General features: G+C 46.0%; 1 protein-coding gene across 4 annotated transcripts in view; it reads right to left on the bottom strand.

Annotated features, from left to right (window-relative positions):
* The window catches only part of LOC123426031 (ATP-dependent DNA helicase SRS2-like protein At4g25120), an 80431-nt gene extending 64289 nt beyond the window's left edge, over positions 1-16142 (bottom strand). For 2 of the 4 annotated variants that reach the window (XM_045109815.1, XM_045109816.1), the window contains exons 1-7: positions 15595-16142; positions 15171-15347; positions 14772-14969; positions 14398-14610; positions 13457-13498; positions 13198-13361; positions 12539-12725 (exon numbers count right to left, since the gene is read on the bottom strand). In XM_045109815.1, the coding sequence (XP_044965750.1) occupies positions 12539-12725; positions 13198-13361; positions 13457-13498; positions 14398-14610; positions 14772-14969; positions 15171-15347; positions 15595-16005 (1392 nt within the window). In that variant the 5' untranslated portion in view covers positions 16006-16142. The remainder of the gene's footprint in view (positions 1-12538; positions 12726-13197; positions 13362-13456; positions 13499-14397; positions 14611-14771; positions 14970-15170; positions 15348-15594) is intronic. The other 2 variants (XM_045109814.1, XM_045109813.1) reach the window with 2 other exon arrangements.
* Positions 16143-19488: the final 3346 nt, after the last annotated feature.

Here is a 19488-nt window from a genome sequence, read left to right as displayed (position 1 = left end):
ATAAGACGTTTGTTATTGTGTCCTAATTGATTGCTTCTAAAGTGTGTTGAAGTGTATATGTAGATTGCCTAGCCCTTTCAATCAGTTCAGACTTTTGGTTGCGTTGGCTTGTGCATGAAGCTTAACATGGTATGAGAGTCTAAGGTCTTGAGTTCAAGTCTTGTCTTTCGGAATCAACACGTGAATAGACTCAAAAGGTATGGCTCAGGAGGCCTATGCGTGGAGACCGAGGGGGGCAGCAGCAGTTTTTTGATAAATTATGAAAGCCAGGACTTGAACTCAAGACCTTAAACTCTGATACCATGTTAAGCTTCACGCACTAGCCAACGCAACTAATGGAAAGAACAACATTTTTTGGACAAATTGCGGAAGTCACGACTTGAACTCAATACCTTGGTCTCTGATACCATGTTAAGCTTCATGCACTAGCCAACGCAACCAAAAGTCTGAACTGATGGAAAGAGCTAGGCAATCCACATATACACTTCAACATCCAAAAGTCTGAACTGATGGAAAGAGCTAGGCAATCCACATATACACTTCAACAAAGTGATTGTTCGGAGTTAGTTTTGTATGTCAAGTGTATTGTACAAAATCCTTGTATTTTTGTTTTCTACTATATGCGAACTTTGTATACTTTATCTTGAATTAGTTCAGGCGTCTCAACAAGACTAGGAATAATCCACTACTGTGTGTGATTTTGTAAGCCTTTAGAACAAAATCTGCACAGCATGCTGAAGCAGTTCCTTCAATGTTATGCGCTGTGGATTTGTGCAGAAGGTGGCAGGCAAAAAACTTATATATATACAAGGAGAATCTGGACAACATTTTGGGTAGATGCGAAGTTCTCGTGCGGCTTGTCAGGACCCGACTAAAGATCCCTGTAACATTCAGTGTCTGCAGCAGTATTTGAACTTCCAGCCGTAACGCTTCGCTGGGTTATGTGGCCCTGGATCGCGTCCATCTTCGATCAGACGGTTCCCCCCATCGCGCACGTCGCTGTTGGCTTTCCGGCACCGGCTACAGGAACGCCGGCCACCATTTTTACCACCTCGTTTTACCTCACTTTGTAAAGCTATAAGCCACCTGTGAGCAGACTTGATTTAGGGTTTCCCCCTTTTGCGCCGCCAAAGTTCCTGGCCGGCTTAGATTCCTCTGCCATGTACTAAAACCCCATGAATTCTCCCATGAAATCAAGCTAGTTGCAGAGCGAATTTGGTTCCATGTGCTGATAGATAACCTTCAGACTCCTCTAGGTCTGACAAGTGGTAATCAGAGCAAGGTTCTTCTCCTCGGCGACACGAGATCTGGTGCCGAGATGGAGTTGGAGGAGCTGTAAACTCCTCCCTCTCTCACCGGTGACTAATGGCGGCGGTGAACTCCGGCGGCGTAGTGGTGGCGGTGCAAAATTCGGTACAGGTTTGGTGCAGGAAGTGGTTGCACTGACACACCGTCTCTATGGTAAAATCCCACCCTCCCTCCCAGATCCGCTGTACTTCCAGAGGCGTGGCATTGGCGGCGGTGCTGGCGGCGGTAGGATCAACAGCAAAGGTCGGGTTGCAGCTCAGGCTGTGGTAAAATTCCACCCTTTCTGCCTGAAGATCTCCAACAGAGGGTCGCTCGGCTCTCAGCCTATTATAAAACCCCTTCTGTTCCCCTCTGGCCAAGATGACAGGCCTGGCGGATTCAACTTCCTCTGATCGTCTCAAATGGCAGTCCTTACAACTGAATGTCAAAATCCTGCAACAGAACAGGGAAACGGACAAGCATGACTTTGAAGTCTTCCGAGAGCATTTCACGACCAATTTCCAGTCTTTGCAGGAGACTCTGGGGGAGATGCAAGGAACTCTGAGCAACTTCATCACAGGCTTCCCTAAACCCAGAGAAGACCCACCCAACCCCCAAGAAGTGGCACAGGCCGATATATATACATGTACAGGTGTGGACTATATGCAGGAAACCCCTTATAGAATGGGATAAGTACGAAGGGGTACATGGCTATATTATATATACTCTAACACCCCCCCCCCTCAAACTCATGGTGGATGAACAACACTGAGTTTGGAGAGATAGAAGCCATGTTGCGCCCTAGTCTAGGCCTTCGTCTGTAACTCGGAAGGCACATACCGAAGAGCAATAATCTGATCCTGCACACCAGCACGCACATAGAAAGCATCAACATCAATGTGCTTGGTGAGCTCATGCTTCACAGGATCGCGCGCAATGCTGATAGCACATGTACTGTCAGATAAGAGCGGAGCAGGTGTAGTGACAGAAACACCAAAATCCTTAAGTAACCACCGTAACCAAGTCACCTCTGCCGTCAAAAGAACCATCGCTCGCAACTCAGCCTCTGCACTCCAACGTGAAACTGGGGTCTGTTTCTTCGTCTTCCAGGCAATGAGAGAACCACCAAGAAAAACACAGTAAGCAGAAAGTGAACGGCGATCTGAAGGATCACTAGCCCACGTAGCATACGAATAGGCCTGAAGCTGTAAAGAACTGGAGCGAGGAAAGAATAGACGGTGAGAGATTGTGCCCCTAAGAAATCGGAGAACACGAAGGAGGTGACTATAGTGAACCGAGGTGGGAACGGAGACAAACTGACTCACAATATGAACCGGATAAGAGATATTCGGACGAGTGACAGCTAGATAGACAAGACTGCCAACAAGATCACGATAACGCGTCGGGTCAGGCAAGGGGTCACCATCAGTATCACGGAGGTGAACATTGAGCTCCATGGGAGTCTCAACAATGCGCTCGTCACGAGCAAGAAGATCCTGGGTATACTTTTCCTGGGATATAAAAATGCTATCAGAGGTAGAAGAGACTTCAATCCCAAGAAAGTAGCGAAGAGGTCCAAGATCGGACATAAGAAACTGCTCACAAAGACGGGCCTTTAGAAAGGCAATATACTCGGGGTGGTCACAAGTGATGATCATGTCATCAACATATAGAAGAAGAAGAGTCTGACCACGAGGAGAAAGGTGGACAAACAATGCCGGATCATGGACACTTGCTGAAAAACCAGCGGCAGTCACCACAGAGGCAAAACGTCCAAACCAGGCACGGAGGGCTTCCTTAAGGCCATAGAAAGAGCGACGAAGACGACATACCATGTCATCAGGTACAGAATGCCCAGGTGGTGGTTGCATGTACACCTCACGCAGCTCACCATTAAGAAAGGCATTCTTGACATCAAGCTGAGATACAGACCAGTGGCGTGCAGAGGCCACGGTAAGAAGTGTACGAATAGTGGTCATATGGGCCACAAGAGCAAAAGTCTCGTCGTAATCACGACCATGCTCCTGCTGAAAACCACGAGCCACAAGACGAGCTTTATAACGCTCAAGAGAACCATCGGAGCGAATCTTAACCTTGTAGACCCACTTACAAGTGATGGGACGGACACCGGGGGGAAGGGAAACAAGATCCCATTTACCAGTGCGTGCAAGAGCAGCAATCTCCTCTGCCATCGCAAACTGCCATTCAGGATGAACAACAGCCTGACGATAGGAAGTCGGCTCAAGAACAGCAGCACCAGCGGTGGGAAATCCAAGGCGATCAACACGCGGACGATGACAAGAACGCAAACCATCGGTAGGCTGAGACGAGGATGACGACACATCCGCAGAGGCATCCACATGACGTGAACGACGAGTGTAACACTGAGGAAAAGATGGAACAATGCAAGGAGGGATCGCCAAGGTAGAATCGGGGGGTGAAGACGAAGAAGTCACCGAAGATGAAGGTGAAGAATCCGGTGACATGCTAGGGGAGGAAACCGTGGGAGATGGTGGTGGCAAATCGGCAAGAGGTGGAGAAGCAGAGGTAGCGGAACGAATAGACAAAGGCTCGATGGAGGTGATAGGTGTGTCAAGAAAAGTGAGGAAAGAGATATCCTTCAATGAAAAGGACGAGGAAGATGGGCGCGGGTAGAAGGGACGAGACTCATCAAAAGTCACATCCCGAGAGATACGCATCCGACGACCGATAGGATCCCAACAACGATAGCCCTTATGCTCATCACTATAGCCTAAGAAGACACACTCAACAGACTGAGCGGTCAGTTTGGTGCGTTCTCAAGAGGCAAGAAGAACATAGCAAACACAACCAAACAAGCTAAGCATCGAATAATCGGGAGAACGATCAAAAAGACGCTCGAAAGGAACACCACCCTGTAGAGCAGCAGAAGGTCGTAGATTGATGAGATAGGTGGAGGTGGAGACGGCCTCAGCCCAAAAATGAGGCGGGAGAGAGGCAGCAATCATCAATGCACGAGCCGTCTCAAGAAGGTGACGATGCTTGCGCTCAGCCACGCCATTCTGAGAGTGAGCCCCAGGACAAGAGAATTGAGAAAGAGTCCTTGCTCAGCAAAAACACCACGCGACATCTTAGAAATATACTCGCCAGCGGAGTCAGCACGAAACACACGAATGGGCGAAGAGAACTGAGTGTGAACCATGGCAGCAAAACGCTTATAAATAGGCAACACCTCACTACGAGAAGTCATAAAATGAAGCCATGTGTAACGAGAGAAATCATCTATGAAAATAATATAGTAGCGATGACCCCCTTTCGAAGTGAAGGGAGCCGGACCCCATACATCAGAATGGACTAAATCAAAAGGACGCTTAGACATTGACTCACTATGTGAATATAGTAACTGAATCTGTTTGCCAAGACGACAACCCTGACATTCTAAAGAGACATCTTCTGAGACAGACCCCGGAAGACCTCGACAAACTAAAGACGACAAACGAGAACCACAAAGATGACCAAGTCGATGCTGCCACTGCTGGAAGGAACCGGTAGCGGAGGCGACAGAAGCGGAGGAACTGGCGATAGTGGTGGTAGCGGAAGGAACATGAAGCCAGTCTAACTCCCAAAGACCCTAAGAATCACGGCGACGAGGGCCAGCCCCAACCAAAGTGTGCGTGTGACGGTCCTGGACAGAACAAGAGTCAACGTCAAGGATGTCGCGAGAACCAGAATCAGTAAGTTGACCAACAGAAAACAGATTCATGGTAAGTCGAGAAACATGAGCAACATCAGGGACAGAATAAGAAGGAACTGCCTCTACTAGCAACAGAAAGAGGAGTACCATCGGTAGTGAGGACATGAACAGGAAAATCAAGCGATCGAAGAGAGGACAAAGTGAAAGAATGAGAAGACATATGAAAAGAAGCTCCAGAGTCCAGAACCCATGGGGATGTACCTGACTGTGTAGAAGGTGGTTGCTCAGTGCGGGAAGCATCAGTCACAGAACCAGCAGTACCCGCCGAGGAAGAACCTGAAGCAGCGAGTAGACGCTTAAGTCTTAGAATATCCTGCTCAGTCAAAGTGGTGGCTGAAGATGTCGAGGTGGTAGACAAAGTCCCTGAAGATGATGATCGCGCCTTATGCAGGTGTTTTTTCTTCTGGAAGCAATGAGACTCGACATGACCATCCAGGTTGCAGTAGCCGCAATGTGGACGGGGGCGGTCCGAGTCGCCAGGAGGAGTGGGCAAGAGTGGCGGAGCACTCGAGCGAGAAAGAGTCGGTGCAGCATGTGGAGTAGTGGGAGCTTGAGCAGCGAGCACAGAGGGAACCTCTAGTAAACCGGCGCCACGTAAGCGAGTCTCCACAGCACGAATCTCAGAAAGCGCCTCCATGAGAGAAATACGGCCACGAGCAAACAACTGAGCACGCCGGGGCTCAAACTCCTTACGGAGCCGAGACAAGAACTCGTAGACACGATGAAACTCCAAATTGGCCTGCACAGCCTAGCAACACGGGCAAGTACGACAACCAGCACTGCGGAGAGAATCAAGCTGACGGGAGATAGCAGAACTCTGTGCATAAAAATGATCAACTGTGGAGTCACCCTGCTGAAGAGCATGCTCCTAACGGACCACAGTGAGGTATAAGAGCATCACTAGTAGTACCCTCAAACCCTCAAACCAGTTTTAAGGGTTGAGAATTTGCATTTTTTTTGGCACTTTTAAGGGTTGAAAAACAGGGGCAAAGACTAGAACCCTCAAACCCAACCCTTATAACAAAAACAAGGGCAAAAACAGGAGAGCTCGGGGCGGCGCGGCGGCGAGGAGAGCTCGAGGAGGCCTGGGGTCGGCCTGCCTCTGGCTGCGGGAGGCGGCGGGCGGCCTGGTGCGGGAGGCGGCGGGCGGCCGGGGGGCGGCAGGCGGCCTGGTGCGGGAGGTGGTGGGCGGCCGGGGGACGGGACGCGGTGGCTGGGGGAGGTCGAGGGGCGGGGCGCGGCGGCTGGGGGCGTGGCGCGGCGGCGGTAGCGCGGCTCGGCCGGAATGCCGGCGGGCGGGCGGTCGGAATGGCGGCGGCGGTTGGGGACGAGGAAAAGTCCCTCCCGCGCGACGATGGAACGGTTTGAGGGTTGGGTAGTTTTCTCTCCCCAACCCTCACTTCTACAGGTTGGGAGGGAGTTTGAGGGTTTGAGGGTTAAGGGGTTCTAGTCTACGTGTTTTTTGCTCGCAAACCGTAAAAAAGCAGTTATTTTTAAGGATTTGAGGGTTTGAGGGTACTACTAGAGATGCTCTAAGGCATCACTAGAGGGCTCATAGCGCTGACGAAGACAGGTCCACATCTCAAATACAGTAGGAAGGCCCAGAAACTCAGAGGCAAACTGAGGCAGAACACTAACAGAGAGAACAACGGCCTCATCAGCAAGCTTAGCTTAGCTGCTCATCATAAGTATGAACAGAGGCCTCATCAGCAAGCTTAGTTGCATCCTTCGCAGCCTGATTAGCATCCGCAGGAAGAACCGGTGGCGTCGGCGGAGTGGGGGCCACAGGAGGAACCGAACGTGGCGGACAACGGACCTCGCCGGAAAGAACGCCCCATAGACGGATGCCACGCATGTGAATGCGCATGAAGCCAATGAACTTGGTGTAGTTAGTACCATCAAAAATCACCGGACAACGAGGAACAGGAGCATAGCCCGATGCAGCAGCCATTTTTTTTAATCAACAGCCCTCAGCAGCAGTAGCGAACAGAGAGTCACGGGAACCAGCAGCAGTTGACCACGGGATCTAGCGATAGGAGACCACTAGACCCAGCTTGACCACGGCAGAAGGAGTCCGGCTTGGCGGAACCAGAACTAGCAGGGGTTGACCAGGAGACCACGAGATCCAAAACCAACAACAGGGCTTGGCGGCGGCGGCAGTCGGTGTGGACGGCGGCGGCTGCTTGGCGACTTGGCAACAGGAGCGGGCGAGATTCGGCGAGGGCGCGGACTGGTGGCGGTGTGTCGACGTGATCCGACTAGGGCGGCGAACGAGGAACTGGTGGCTGCGAACAGGGTGACGAAATCCAGCGGGATTGTGGCGACGAGATCCAGCGGGGTTGTGGCGACGGGATCGGGTTGCTCTCCTTATGACGAGAGCCCGAGATTGAGCGCACCTGGCCTCGAGTTCCAGCGGGACTCGGGCATGGGATCGAGCAGAACTCGGGAAGAAGAGACAGCGGCGGCTGTGCAGAAGATTGGATCGGGAAGAACACGAGTTGCGCGTGCAAAAAAGAACCTAGGCTCTAATACCATGTTAGGAATATGCAACTTGTATTCCCATGAGGCCATAGGCCGATATATATACATGTACAGGTGTGGACTATATGCAGGAAACCCCTTATACAATGGGATAAGTACGACGGGGTATATGGCTATATTATATATACTCTAACATAGTTAAGCCAGCTAAATACAACATCCCTGAATTTGATGGCATAGGCACTGATTCCTGGATACAGACTATTGAGCTCTACTTTGAAGCTGCAAGAACACCTTTGGAACAGAAAACTGAAATTGCAGTTACCTATCTCAAGGACCCAGCAACTGAATGGTGGAGAGGGACTGGCATTACTACCAACACACTACCTTGGTACAGGTTTTGCAGACTGTTGGGGGACAGATTTGCTGAAACTTCTATTTGTGATAATGTCAGATTATTCCATGCTCTCACTCAAACAGGATCTGTCAATGAGTATGTCCTCAAATTTGAACAAGCTATGAACTTAATGAGGAGAGACAATCCTGCCCTACCACAAGACTATTACAAATCCAATTTCATCTCTGGCTTGCAGGACAACATACAACACCATGTCCAGTGCTATGAACCTGCAGATTTGCAAAAGGCTATATGGCTAGCAAGAAGAATTGAACAGGCACAACCACAAAGAAAGATTGCTCAACCTGCCACTACTTTCACACAAGTAAGAAAACAGTTGCAGTTTGACCCAGGAAAGCAAGGCCCCACCAACACAGCCACTATAATCCAACAAGCAAGAGTAAAAGGGATTTGTTATAAATGCAATGAGCCTTGGTTCCCTGGCCATAAAAAGATATGTAAACTGGCAAACCAAGCCCAAATTCAAGCCTTACAAGATGCTTGTCCAGATGATGTTGCGTTGGTTTACTACACTGAAGTCACAGAGGAAGCTGATGCCCCCCTCCTGTTGATGGTGATGATACACCACTGCAAATCTCCATGCATACTCTTATGGGCATGAGATCAACTAGAAAGCTCAGTTTCACAGTCATAGTAATGTTGGGAAACACTCCAGCTACTGCACTAATTGATAGTGGCAGTACTGCTACATTCATCACTCCCAAGATTGCTACTCTGGCACATTGTGCTCTCACACCAACCAAAACAAGACAGGTGATAGTAGCAAATGGAGAAACACTCTGGTCTGAATTTATTGCTCTGCAAACACCTTTCTCCCTCCAAGGAACCCAGTTCTCAACTGACTTCAGAGTCCTACAACTTCAAGGCTATGATGTAATATTGGGGGCAGACTGGATGGCCTCTTTCAGCCCGGTAGAGCTAGACTTTGATGAAATGCAGGTAAAAATCACATTGAAAAATGGGGAGAAGAAAATCTTCAAGGATGAAAGCTTACCCACTGTTGTTGTCCAAGAAATGGATACTGAGGAAGCATTCACAGTTGAACCTATTTGTGGAGTTGTTCTCCTAAACAGAATATCTGTGCAGGAACCAGTAGAAAATGTTGTACTAGAACAAGTCCAGCAGATATTAACAAGTACTCTCCTGTTTTCAGTACTCCAACAGCTCTCCCTCTAAAAAGAGCTATAGACCATGTCATCACCTTCACCCCTCAAGCTAAAATCATTAATCAAAGACCTTACAGACTTCCCCACCATCAGAAAGATGCTATGGAAAGCATCATCAAGGATATGATCAAATCTAAGGTCATTAGAGACAACACTAGTCCCTATTCTTCCCCTGCTCTCCTGGTCAAGAAAAAGGACATGACCTGGAGATTGGTTAATGATTTCAGAAAAATCAATGAGCAAACTGTTAAAAACAAATACCCAATCCCTGCCATAGAAGACCTCCTGGATGAATTAAAGGAAGCTACTGTGTTTTCCAAGCTGGATCTGAGAAGTTGCTACCACCATATCAGAATGCAAGAAGACATTGGCAAAACTGCTTTCAGTACCCATTGTGGCCATTATTAATACTTCGTAATGCCCTTTGGATTGACAAATGCCCTTGCCACATTCCAGCAACTCATGAATACTATCCTGGCACCATATCTTAGAAAATTTGTGCTGGTTTTCTTTGATAACATACTGATTTACAACAGGAATTTAAAAGAGCATCTTGAACACTTACAGCTGGTCCTGGATGCCCTCCATTCAAACCAGCTCTATGCTAAGCTCAGTAAGTGCACTTTTGCACAACCTCAGGTAGAGTATTTGGGGCATGTCATCAGAGGAGATGGAGTTGCTACTGGCCCCACAAAAATTGAGGCAATAGTCCAATGGCCAACTCCTGAAAATGTCACCCACCTGAGAAGCTTCCTTGGTCTCACTGGTTATTACAGAAGATTCATCCAAAACTATGGGTATATTTGCAAACCCTTATTTCAGTCCCTGAATAAAGACAATTTCAAGTGGGAACATGAACAAATGGATGCTTTCAACACACTGAAAAACAAAATGACCCAACCACCTGTCCTTGCCCTCCCTGATTTTTTCCCAACCCTTCATCTTAGAAACAGATGCTTGTGCTTATGCCATTGGGGTTGTGCTTATGCAGGAAGCCAGACCTCTCTCCTACTTAAGCAAAACTATTGGCCCCAAAGCAGTTGTTATGTCCACTTATGACAAAGAGGCTATGGCCATCATTGAAGCTTTGAAACATTGGAAGCACTATTTTGCTGCATCCTCCTTGATTATAAGAACTGATCAGCAGAGTTTGAAGTATATTCAGGAACAGAAACTCACAGAAGGGATTCAACACAAATTACTCATTAAGTTGTTGGGGTACAATTTCAAAATTGAATACAAGCAAGGAAAGAACAACAAGGTTGTTGATGCTCTCTCTAGAGTAAAATACAAGCTCCACTCATTGGTTGCAAGTCAAGCGAAACCATTATGGATATATGAAGTAATATCTAGCTATGCACAAGACCAGAGATGCAAAGACCTCTCCAACTTGCAACCTCTGCAACTGCCATCCCAAATTATGTACTTCAACAGGGCATCATCAGGTACAAGAAGAGAATTGTCATTGGCAAAGACAATAATCTCAGAACTAAGCTAGTAGCTGCCCTACACAACTCTGAATTGGGTGGCCATTCTGGACACAGGGCTACATATGAGAGACTTAAACTCCTCTTCCATTGACCTGGGATGAAACAATTCATTGTACATTACATCAAGCAGTGCCCAACATGTCAAATCAACAAACCTGAACACTGCAAATACCCTGGATTACTGCAACCCCTTCAAGTCCCTGATTTTGCTTGGTGTCACATAAGCATGGATTTTATTGGAGGGCTACCCACCTCCCAAAACAAGGACATGGTTCTTGTTGTGGTTGACAGATTCACAAAGTATGGGCGTTTCATTGCAATGAAACACCCAATTACTGTCAGCACTGTAGCAACAGCTTTTACTGAAAACATCTTCAAACTGCATGGCATGCCCTCAGTTATTGTTACTGGCAGAGACAGAATCTTCACAAGCCACCTCTGGCAAGAGCTTTTCAAGAAATTGGGCATCAAACTGCAAGTGAGTACTTCCTACCACCCTCAATCAGATGGCCAAACTGAAAGAGTTAATCAGTGTTTGAAGAACTATCTCAGATGCATGGCTTTCTTACAACCAAAGAAGTGGATGACCTGCCTTCCCCTAGCTGAATGGTGGTGCAACACCAGCTACCACGCATCATTGAAAATCACCCCTTTTCAAGCACTTTACAACGGACCACCCAACATGCTTTCTGAAGCTGCTCTGTACCCTGCTTAGCAGGCTCAGGAATTCTCTTCTATCCTCATTGCAGAGCAAATTGCAGCCCAGATCAAGGCAAATCTTCTAAAAGCACATGAAAGGATGACGCACTATGCTGACAAGAAAAGGTCTAAAAGATCACTGGCTGTGGGGGATATGGTCTACCTCAAACTGCAACCATACAGGCGTACTACCCTTAGTGTTCACGGATGCTTAAAGCTACACTCAAAGTACTATGGCCCATTTCGAATCATTCAGAAAATTAGCCTGATGGCCTACAAACTTCTATTGCCAGACCATTGCAAGCTTCATCCAACATTCCATGTCAGTCAACTAAAGAAACATCTGGGTCCTCAGGCCATCCCAAACCCAAACCTACCACTACTACACGAGGACGGTACTATTCTGCTCGAATCAGAGAAACTGTTGGAATGAAAACTAATCCCCAGGACAAAGGGAGGTATACAAATCCCAATTGTCCTCTGGCTCATAAAATGGTCTAATCTCGACGAAAAGGATGACATATGGGAGGATGCCACCTTCATACACAAAGTATTCCCCACATTTCAGCCCTGAAGAAAGGTCTGGAGTCGATCGGGGGGAGTTATCAGGACCCAACTAAAGATGCCTGTAACATTCAGTGTCTGCATGAGTATTTGAACTTCCAGCCTTGGCGCGAACTTTCTCCAGCCGTCCATCTTTGATCCAAAGTGTCTGCAGCAGTATTTGAACTTCCAGCTGTTGGCGCGAACCTTCTCCAGACGTCCATCTTCGATCCAACGCTCCACAAACGGCCATACCGCTTCGCTGAGTTATGTGGCCCTGGATCGCGTCCACCTTCAATCGGACGGTTCCCCCCATCGCGCGCGTCGCTGTTGGCTTTCCGGCACCGGCTACAGGAACGCCGGCCACCATTTTTACCACCTCGTTTTACCTCACTTTGTAAGGCTATAAAGCCATGATTCCAGCTCGCCTGTGAGCAGACTTGATTCAGGGTTTCCCCATTTTGCGCCGCCAGTGTTCCTGGCCGGCTTAGGTTCCTCTGCCATGTACTAAAACCCCATGAAATCGAACTAGTTGCAGAGCGAATTTGGTTCCATAATAACCTTCAAACTCCTCTGGGTCTGACACGGCTTTACAATAATTTTGCAGGAACAAAATGTTGTAGCGACTGCCCAACCCTTCACAGAGCTTCAAGTGCACCAAAACAAAAAGGAAATAGAAACTATAAAATGATAGTGATGAATCTTCAAAAGTAGAAGGCACCTGTGTAACAAACTTCAACCACTTCTTAGCTTTGTCTTTAAAGGAATTTTTAATGTCTCCATCACACTGCTTAACTGCATCTCCTAAACCATCACTTTTGCCATGCTCCAACAGGCGTTCTGCCTCAACAATGGCCCTCCTCTGTTGCCCATGGCCATATATTATGAATTCAGATGTACGGCCTAGCCTTCAAAGGAATGGTGTAGAAAAGTTAGTTCTTCAAAAACAAATGAAAAAATAAGCCAAGACCAAATATCTAAAGGTTCATAACAACTTGTAGACTTAATAAACTGCAAGAAAGAGAAAGTGTATCGAAATGAGAATATAAAACACAAACAAGAAAATTATCATATTAGCAAATATGACATAGCATTGCACATACTTTTCCACTAACAACCTTGTGAGACATTAAATTACAATTAGAGATGATTGTAAGAGGTAGTTTAGTGCATCTCTGATATCTAGTTCATGGTTACACTTACTACAGTTGAAAAGAGTCATCATAAGTAAATATTGACTTATAAGTAAAATAGAGGATAATATATTTTTTCGGCTTCATTTTATACAGGTTTATCCCATTCAGTTACTTCATAATTAATTCAATATCTGATAACAGAAAATACATATTAATTCAATATCTGATAACAGAAAATACATACTTTTCAGCATGGGTCCTGCAAAGCTGCAAGCAGAAGGAGTGAAATGTGCTTATTATGATCTCTTTGGCAACTGCCTTCCCGACCACTGCCCCTATCCGGTCCCTCATTTCTGAGGCAGCAGCAGTTGTGAATGTCATAGCAAGGATGTTTGATGGTGAAATTCCCTGGTCGTACAATAAATGGAGAAATGTGACTATGTGACCTTCAAATATCACTGCATGCTAATTTTGTAGTTAACATATCAAAGAACGCACCCTACCTCTTTCAGCAATGTGAGAACCCTACCAACCATTGTAGAAGTCTTGAGTCATGCCAATTACAAAGAAAGTCAATATAGACAAAAGTGTGGAAAGGATCACAAGATAAGAGGTCTATGGAGCTCAGTTAAAGAGTGTCATCTTATTATGTTTAAGTCACAGCATAACTAATGAAACTGTGTGCAGATAAAAGACATAACTCAGACCATCTTAAAAATGTAAATCTAAGGACTGCACTTACATCATTTTCTTGAACACTACATTAGTGCGCCAGAAGAAGTTTGTGATTACGATATAAAATTACTTAAACAGGCAAACAAATAAGAGTGTAACATATGAGTAAATTGCTTTCGGTTCTTCTACAACTGTCCCGAAGGATATAGGCCATTGTCTTGGGAATAAATGGTGCAACCTTTGCGCAGAATTTCTTCTACTACAATTGGTGCACATTTTTAGGTGTGAGTTCAAGCAACAAGAATATCCATGGGATATGTTTTACTTTCTAGGTAGGATTTCCGTCGTAATGGGTCAGATCATGTTAGTTCTGATTTCATTTGGAATCAATAATTAATTGCATCAAAATATCAGCTATAACACCCTTGGAAAATAATATCAGCTATAACATTCTTGGGAAAATAATATCAGCCATAAGAACAGAAGATATGAACTTATTATATACTCATCTGATACTGATAATCTTATTCTTCTTAAACCATCTTAGTAAAAAATGTAAATCACGAAAACAATTGGTGTCATTGGACACAAGCAACAGAAATTATTGGTCTTAGTTGACTTTTTGGACATCGAATTTGGGAAAACCAATTATGTGGAAAGAGTTAATCACATTATAATTATACATATCCACTGTAATGAGGAGTAAGACATAGTACCCAGAAACACGAAATGCATATACAATATATCCAAATTAAGACAAAAAATGTACCTTTCCACTTCCTGGACCTGCAACGATCATTAACGGAACAGCTACATCACTACATGAAGCCTCCCTCTGCTTGTCATTTAGGGAGTGCAAATACTCATAGTACTTCCTTGGGGCACACCCTTCATTTTCCTCCATTTCTAGTCCCATCTCCCCAGACTCCTTGCCCTTGGCAGTAGACATGGCATCAACCTCCCCCAAGAATGCATCAACAACCTTAATATCTCCAAGAGAAGAGGCATCAAATAAACTGGTTTAGTTATTTGATTACAGACCAAACCTACTCAATTCCTTCCAAGATTAAGGAAGCAATAATTCCATGATGCCCCAAAACTGTAGAACTTTCCCTTGTCTAAATTTAAGAAGCAAAGTTATACCTCTCCTCCCTCCTCCGCAATGGAAATTACTGGAGGGAAATCAACATATAATGCTACTGAGCCATCTTCTACGTACACCTCCTCTATCTCATCCTGGTTAATTGCCGAAGATGTGGCATAGTGCTCCTGGTTCATCTCAGAAGATATGGCATGGTGCTCCTTGCTGATGGCATTAACTTCCCAGAAAGTGTCCTCCAACTGAATTTCTCTCAAAAGAAACAACATGATAAGCTCCTTTGCAATTAACGCCTGCCTAGTTCATTTCTAATTTCACAAAACCAAGAGTGTTCATCACCAGATCGAACTAACAGAACAATAGCACTTTGTAGAATTTTCCAAAGTTTCCTCACCAGATCAATAAAAGCAGAAGACACCCATGCCCCATGGATATTCACATACCTTAACACTGTCATCTGCGATGGATATAGCTGGCAGAAGCGAATCATCACCACAGGACAGCACCAAGCTTTCCTCTTCCATCATCTCCTTCAGCTCCTCATCCTGGCGCTTGGCAGCAGGCTGAGCATCACACTCCTCAAAGATGTCATATGCCTCCTTCCAGAATGCATCATCAAGCTAAATTCAATCCAAAAGAGAGAATAATAAAGTAAGCGCCGTATGGAAATTACCACTTAGGCAGTCCTAATTAGTAAGAATAGCACATCAAGAACAAATTATCCTCGAATTGAGTCAGCATTTCCTTTCGTCGATTCTTATCTCTCCCAAGCAAATCAATCTTTTGCATAGACGAATTTGGTAATGCCTTGGCTCTCCCTATTCTATTTCCAATTTCGAAACAACTTAGAAGAGACCAAAGGTATACCGTTCCGCACTCTGGTACGGCGTGGATTGCTGCCGCTACAACGACCGGCCCTCGATCCACCGTCAAATCTTTCTCCCTGCCCTTATCCTTCCAGGCCATGGACCGCGAGTGCTCCTCGCAGATGGCGTCCACCTCAAGCAAGAACGCCTCGTCCATGTCGTCGTCCTCCAGAAGCAACCCGCAAGACTTGGGCCCCTTGGGGAGGGGAGTGATGTACCCGTGGTCGATGCCCTCCACGCCGCCTGCGGGTCCGGGCTGCTGCAGGGCGTTGACCGTAACATCGGCGAGCGGCTGGCGGGGCGGCGGGCATGGAGACTGCAGCGGCCGCTTGCAGGGGAGCAGTCGGGAGGGGTTGGAAGAGCCGCCGTAGTGGGGCGGAGCAGGATAAATGTTTTCCTTCCAGCGCGACATGGCCGCCGTCGAGATCGCCGACGGCGAGGGTTTAGTTATTTGGGGCGGCGGTGACGGGATTTGGGGGACAGAGGATGCAACCGGTGTTTGGTAGGCTGCATCAGGTCCGGTCAGTCCCGCGTGGAAAGACTTTCTTTTTTAAAATGGAAAAGCTTTATTCCATTACACATTCGGTCCAGCTAAATGGCTGGCAACCGCATCAGCTATAAAGTTTGATACATTTGACAGCCACATGCAGACTCCTCGTTCAACTAAACTCGCATGACACGACGCTAATTTATGAACAGCTACTCCCTCCGTTTCTAAATATAAGTCTTTTAAGATATTTTATTAGTAGTCTACATACGAAGCAAAATGAGTGAATCTATACTCTGAAGTATGTCTATATACATCCGTATGTAGTCTCCTAATGAAACCTTTTTAAAGACTTATATTTAGGAACGGAGGGAGTACATTGCACGACCTCAAACAGCATATAATGAAAATAGGCTGAAAATAATACGCCAATTTGTATTTTGCTTCACAGAACAGACTACCATGGACTAAATTATCATAGTCATTGTCAGTGACAGCTTGCTTCAGCACCAGTGCGTCTGTTTCGAAAATAACATTCCTGCATCCCAGCTCGCTTGCTCTCTCAAGAGCATGCAACAGGGCTATTATTTTTGCTTGAATTGTCTCATATAGTCTATAGAGTCTCCCTGCCCCTGCTGCTTCTACTCCTCCTTTAGAGTTTCTGATGATGAAACTCCATCCTCACGGTCCCTGTCTCCTTTGTGAAAGTTGCATCTATATCTTCAAATAGTTTTCCTTCAGAGGTTTCCAGCAACTATCTTTGGGTGTTGTTGTTTTAGTGCATTTCCTCTTATATAGCTCATTGTATTCTCTTTCGTGAATTTCTAGAGATTCTATGATTTCATTCATGCTTCTTATTGCCTCCCCTTTATTAGCTTTGTTTCTCTCGTGCCACCAAAGCCACATGAGTATGCTTACTCGTGCACCCTTTTGTCGATCAAGCTTATATATTTGAATAAGCACATTTTTCGGACTACAACAATCACTAAGATTTTGTTGTATGTCTTTCATCTGAGCCGCTCTCCAGACGTGCTTTATTGATTTACAATTGAAAAAAATGTGCCCACCATCCTCACGAGTACGTAAACGTATTGGGCACCGTAGATCAACTTTAACTCCTCGCGGAATTAGTTTTTGTCTCATCGAAAGACTATTCCTCGCCATTCTCCATAAGAAGTGCAGGATTTTAGCTGGTAGAGGAAGCCTCTACACTTTCTCCCACTCGAAGGGTATATATTCAGTTTTTGTTCCAGATGCAAAAGCCCCACCATGAAAGGCCCTCCTTGAGTCTGATTCAATCGCCACTCGATAAGCTGATTTCACATAAAATAAACCCCTCTTATCAAAGTGCCACGCAAGCCGGTCCTCGTTGCCTTCACTAATTGGTATTTGCAATATTTGTTCTGCATCTTTTTCATTGAAGGTTTGTTTTACCAGATCCTCATCCCAATCTCCTTCTACTGGGTTAATCAGGTGTGAGACTTTCCAAAGGATGTTATTCCTTCTTTGAGGAGTAGTTGGTTTTCTACTTTGACCTCGAGGAATCCAAGGGTCTTTCCATATGTTCACATTCTCACCATTGCCTATTCTCCAGATTAGCCCTTCTCTTAGCAGTTTGACCCCTTTGAGGACGCCTCTCCATGAATAAGACATGTCATCCTTTTGCATTGCTCTAATAATCTGACCAGATGGGTAATATTTAGCAGATAGAACTCTCGAACAAAGGGAGTTGGGTGCATTTGCTAACCTCCAAGCTTGCTTTGCCAACGTGGCCTTGTTAAATACATGGAGGTCTCTGAAACCTAGCCCTCCTTCAATTTTTGGCAATATCATCCACTTCCAACTAACCCAATGAATTTTGTTTTCCTTATCCATATTACTCCACCAGTACCTACATATCATCCCACTAATATGGTCACATAATGTCTTGGTGAGATCAAAACATGTCATTGCATCCGTTGTTGGAAATATGCCCTAGAGGCAATAATAAATTTGTTATTATTATATTTCCTTGTTCAAGATAATCGTTTATTATCCATGCTAGAATTGTACTGAATGGAAACTCAGATACATGTGTGGATACATAGACAACACACTGTCCCTAGTAAGCCTCTAGTTGACTAGCTCGTTGATCAAAGATGGTCAAGGTTTCCTGACCATAGAAAAGTGTTGTCACTTGATAACGAGATCACATCATTAGGAGAATGATGTGATGGACAAGACCCCCAACTATGAACGTAGCATATGATCGTGTGAGTTTATTGCTACTGTTTTCTGCATGTCAATGTATCTGTTCCTATGACCATGAGATCATGCAACTCTCGGACACCGGAGGAATACCTTGTGTTCTTCAAACGTCGCAACGTTACTGGGTGACTATAAAGGTGCTCTCTGGGTATCTCCGAAGGTGTCTGTTGGGTTGGCATGGATCAAGACTGGGATTTGTCACTCCATGTGACGGAGAGCTATCTCGAGGCCCACTCGGTAATACAACATCACAACAGCCTTGCAAGCAATGTGACTAAGGAGTAAGTCACGGGATCTTGTATTACGGAACGAGTAAAGAGACTTGTCGGCAACGAGATTGAACTAGGTATGGAGATACCGACGATCGAATCTCGGGCAAGTAACATACCGAAGGACAAAGGGAACAACATACGAGATTAACTGAATCCTTGACATAGAGGTTCAACCGATAGAGATCTTCGTAGAATATGTAGGAGCGAATATGGGCATCCAGGTCCCGCTATTGGTTATTGACCGGAGAATGTCTCAAGTCATGTCTACGTAGTTCTCGAACCCGTAGGGTTTGCACACTTAAGGTTCGGTGACGCTTTGGTATTACTGAGTTATGTGTGTTGGTAACCGAAAGTTGTTCGGAGTCCCGGATGAGATCCCAGACGTCACGAGGAGCTCCGGAATGGTCCGCAGGTAAATATTGATATATGGGAAGTCCTATTTTGGTCACCGAAAAAGTTTCGGGTACTTCGATAGTGTACCGGGAGTGCCGGGAGGGTACCGGGGACCATCGGGAGGGGTGTCACGCCCCGAAGGGCCTCATGGGCTGTCGGAGGAGACAAACCAGCCCCTGGTGGGCTGGCCTAAGGCCCTACTAAGGCCCATGAGGTTTGAGAAGGAAAAAACCCAAAGGTGGAAGAGGAGGAAAGGGTTTTCAAGTGGAGAGGAGGAATCCTACTCCTAGTAGGATTGGAGTAGGACTCCTCCACCTCCAATTTCGGCCAAACCTTGAGGGTTTGAGGCTGCCTCCTTGTAATGCCCAAGCTGCGACCCTATCCTTAATTTGGCACGAGGGCCTCGTCAGGGATAGAAGTGCATCTCGTCGTTTCGCAAGAATGGATATCGTTACAAGTACATGTACTGAAAAGATGAGATATATGGAATTGGCTT

Source organism: Hordeum vulgare, chromosome 2H, assembly GCF_904849725.1.
Source record: "Hordeum vulgare subsp. vulgare chromosome 2H, MorexV3_pseudomolecules_assembly, whole genome shotgun sequence".
In the NCBI taxonomy this organism is placed as follows: Eukaryota; Viridiplantae; Streptophyta; class Magnoliopsida; order Poales; family Poaceae; genus Hordeum; species Hordeum vulgare.
This window is presented reverse-complemented; position numbering and strand designations above follow the sequence as displayed.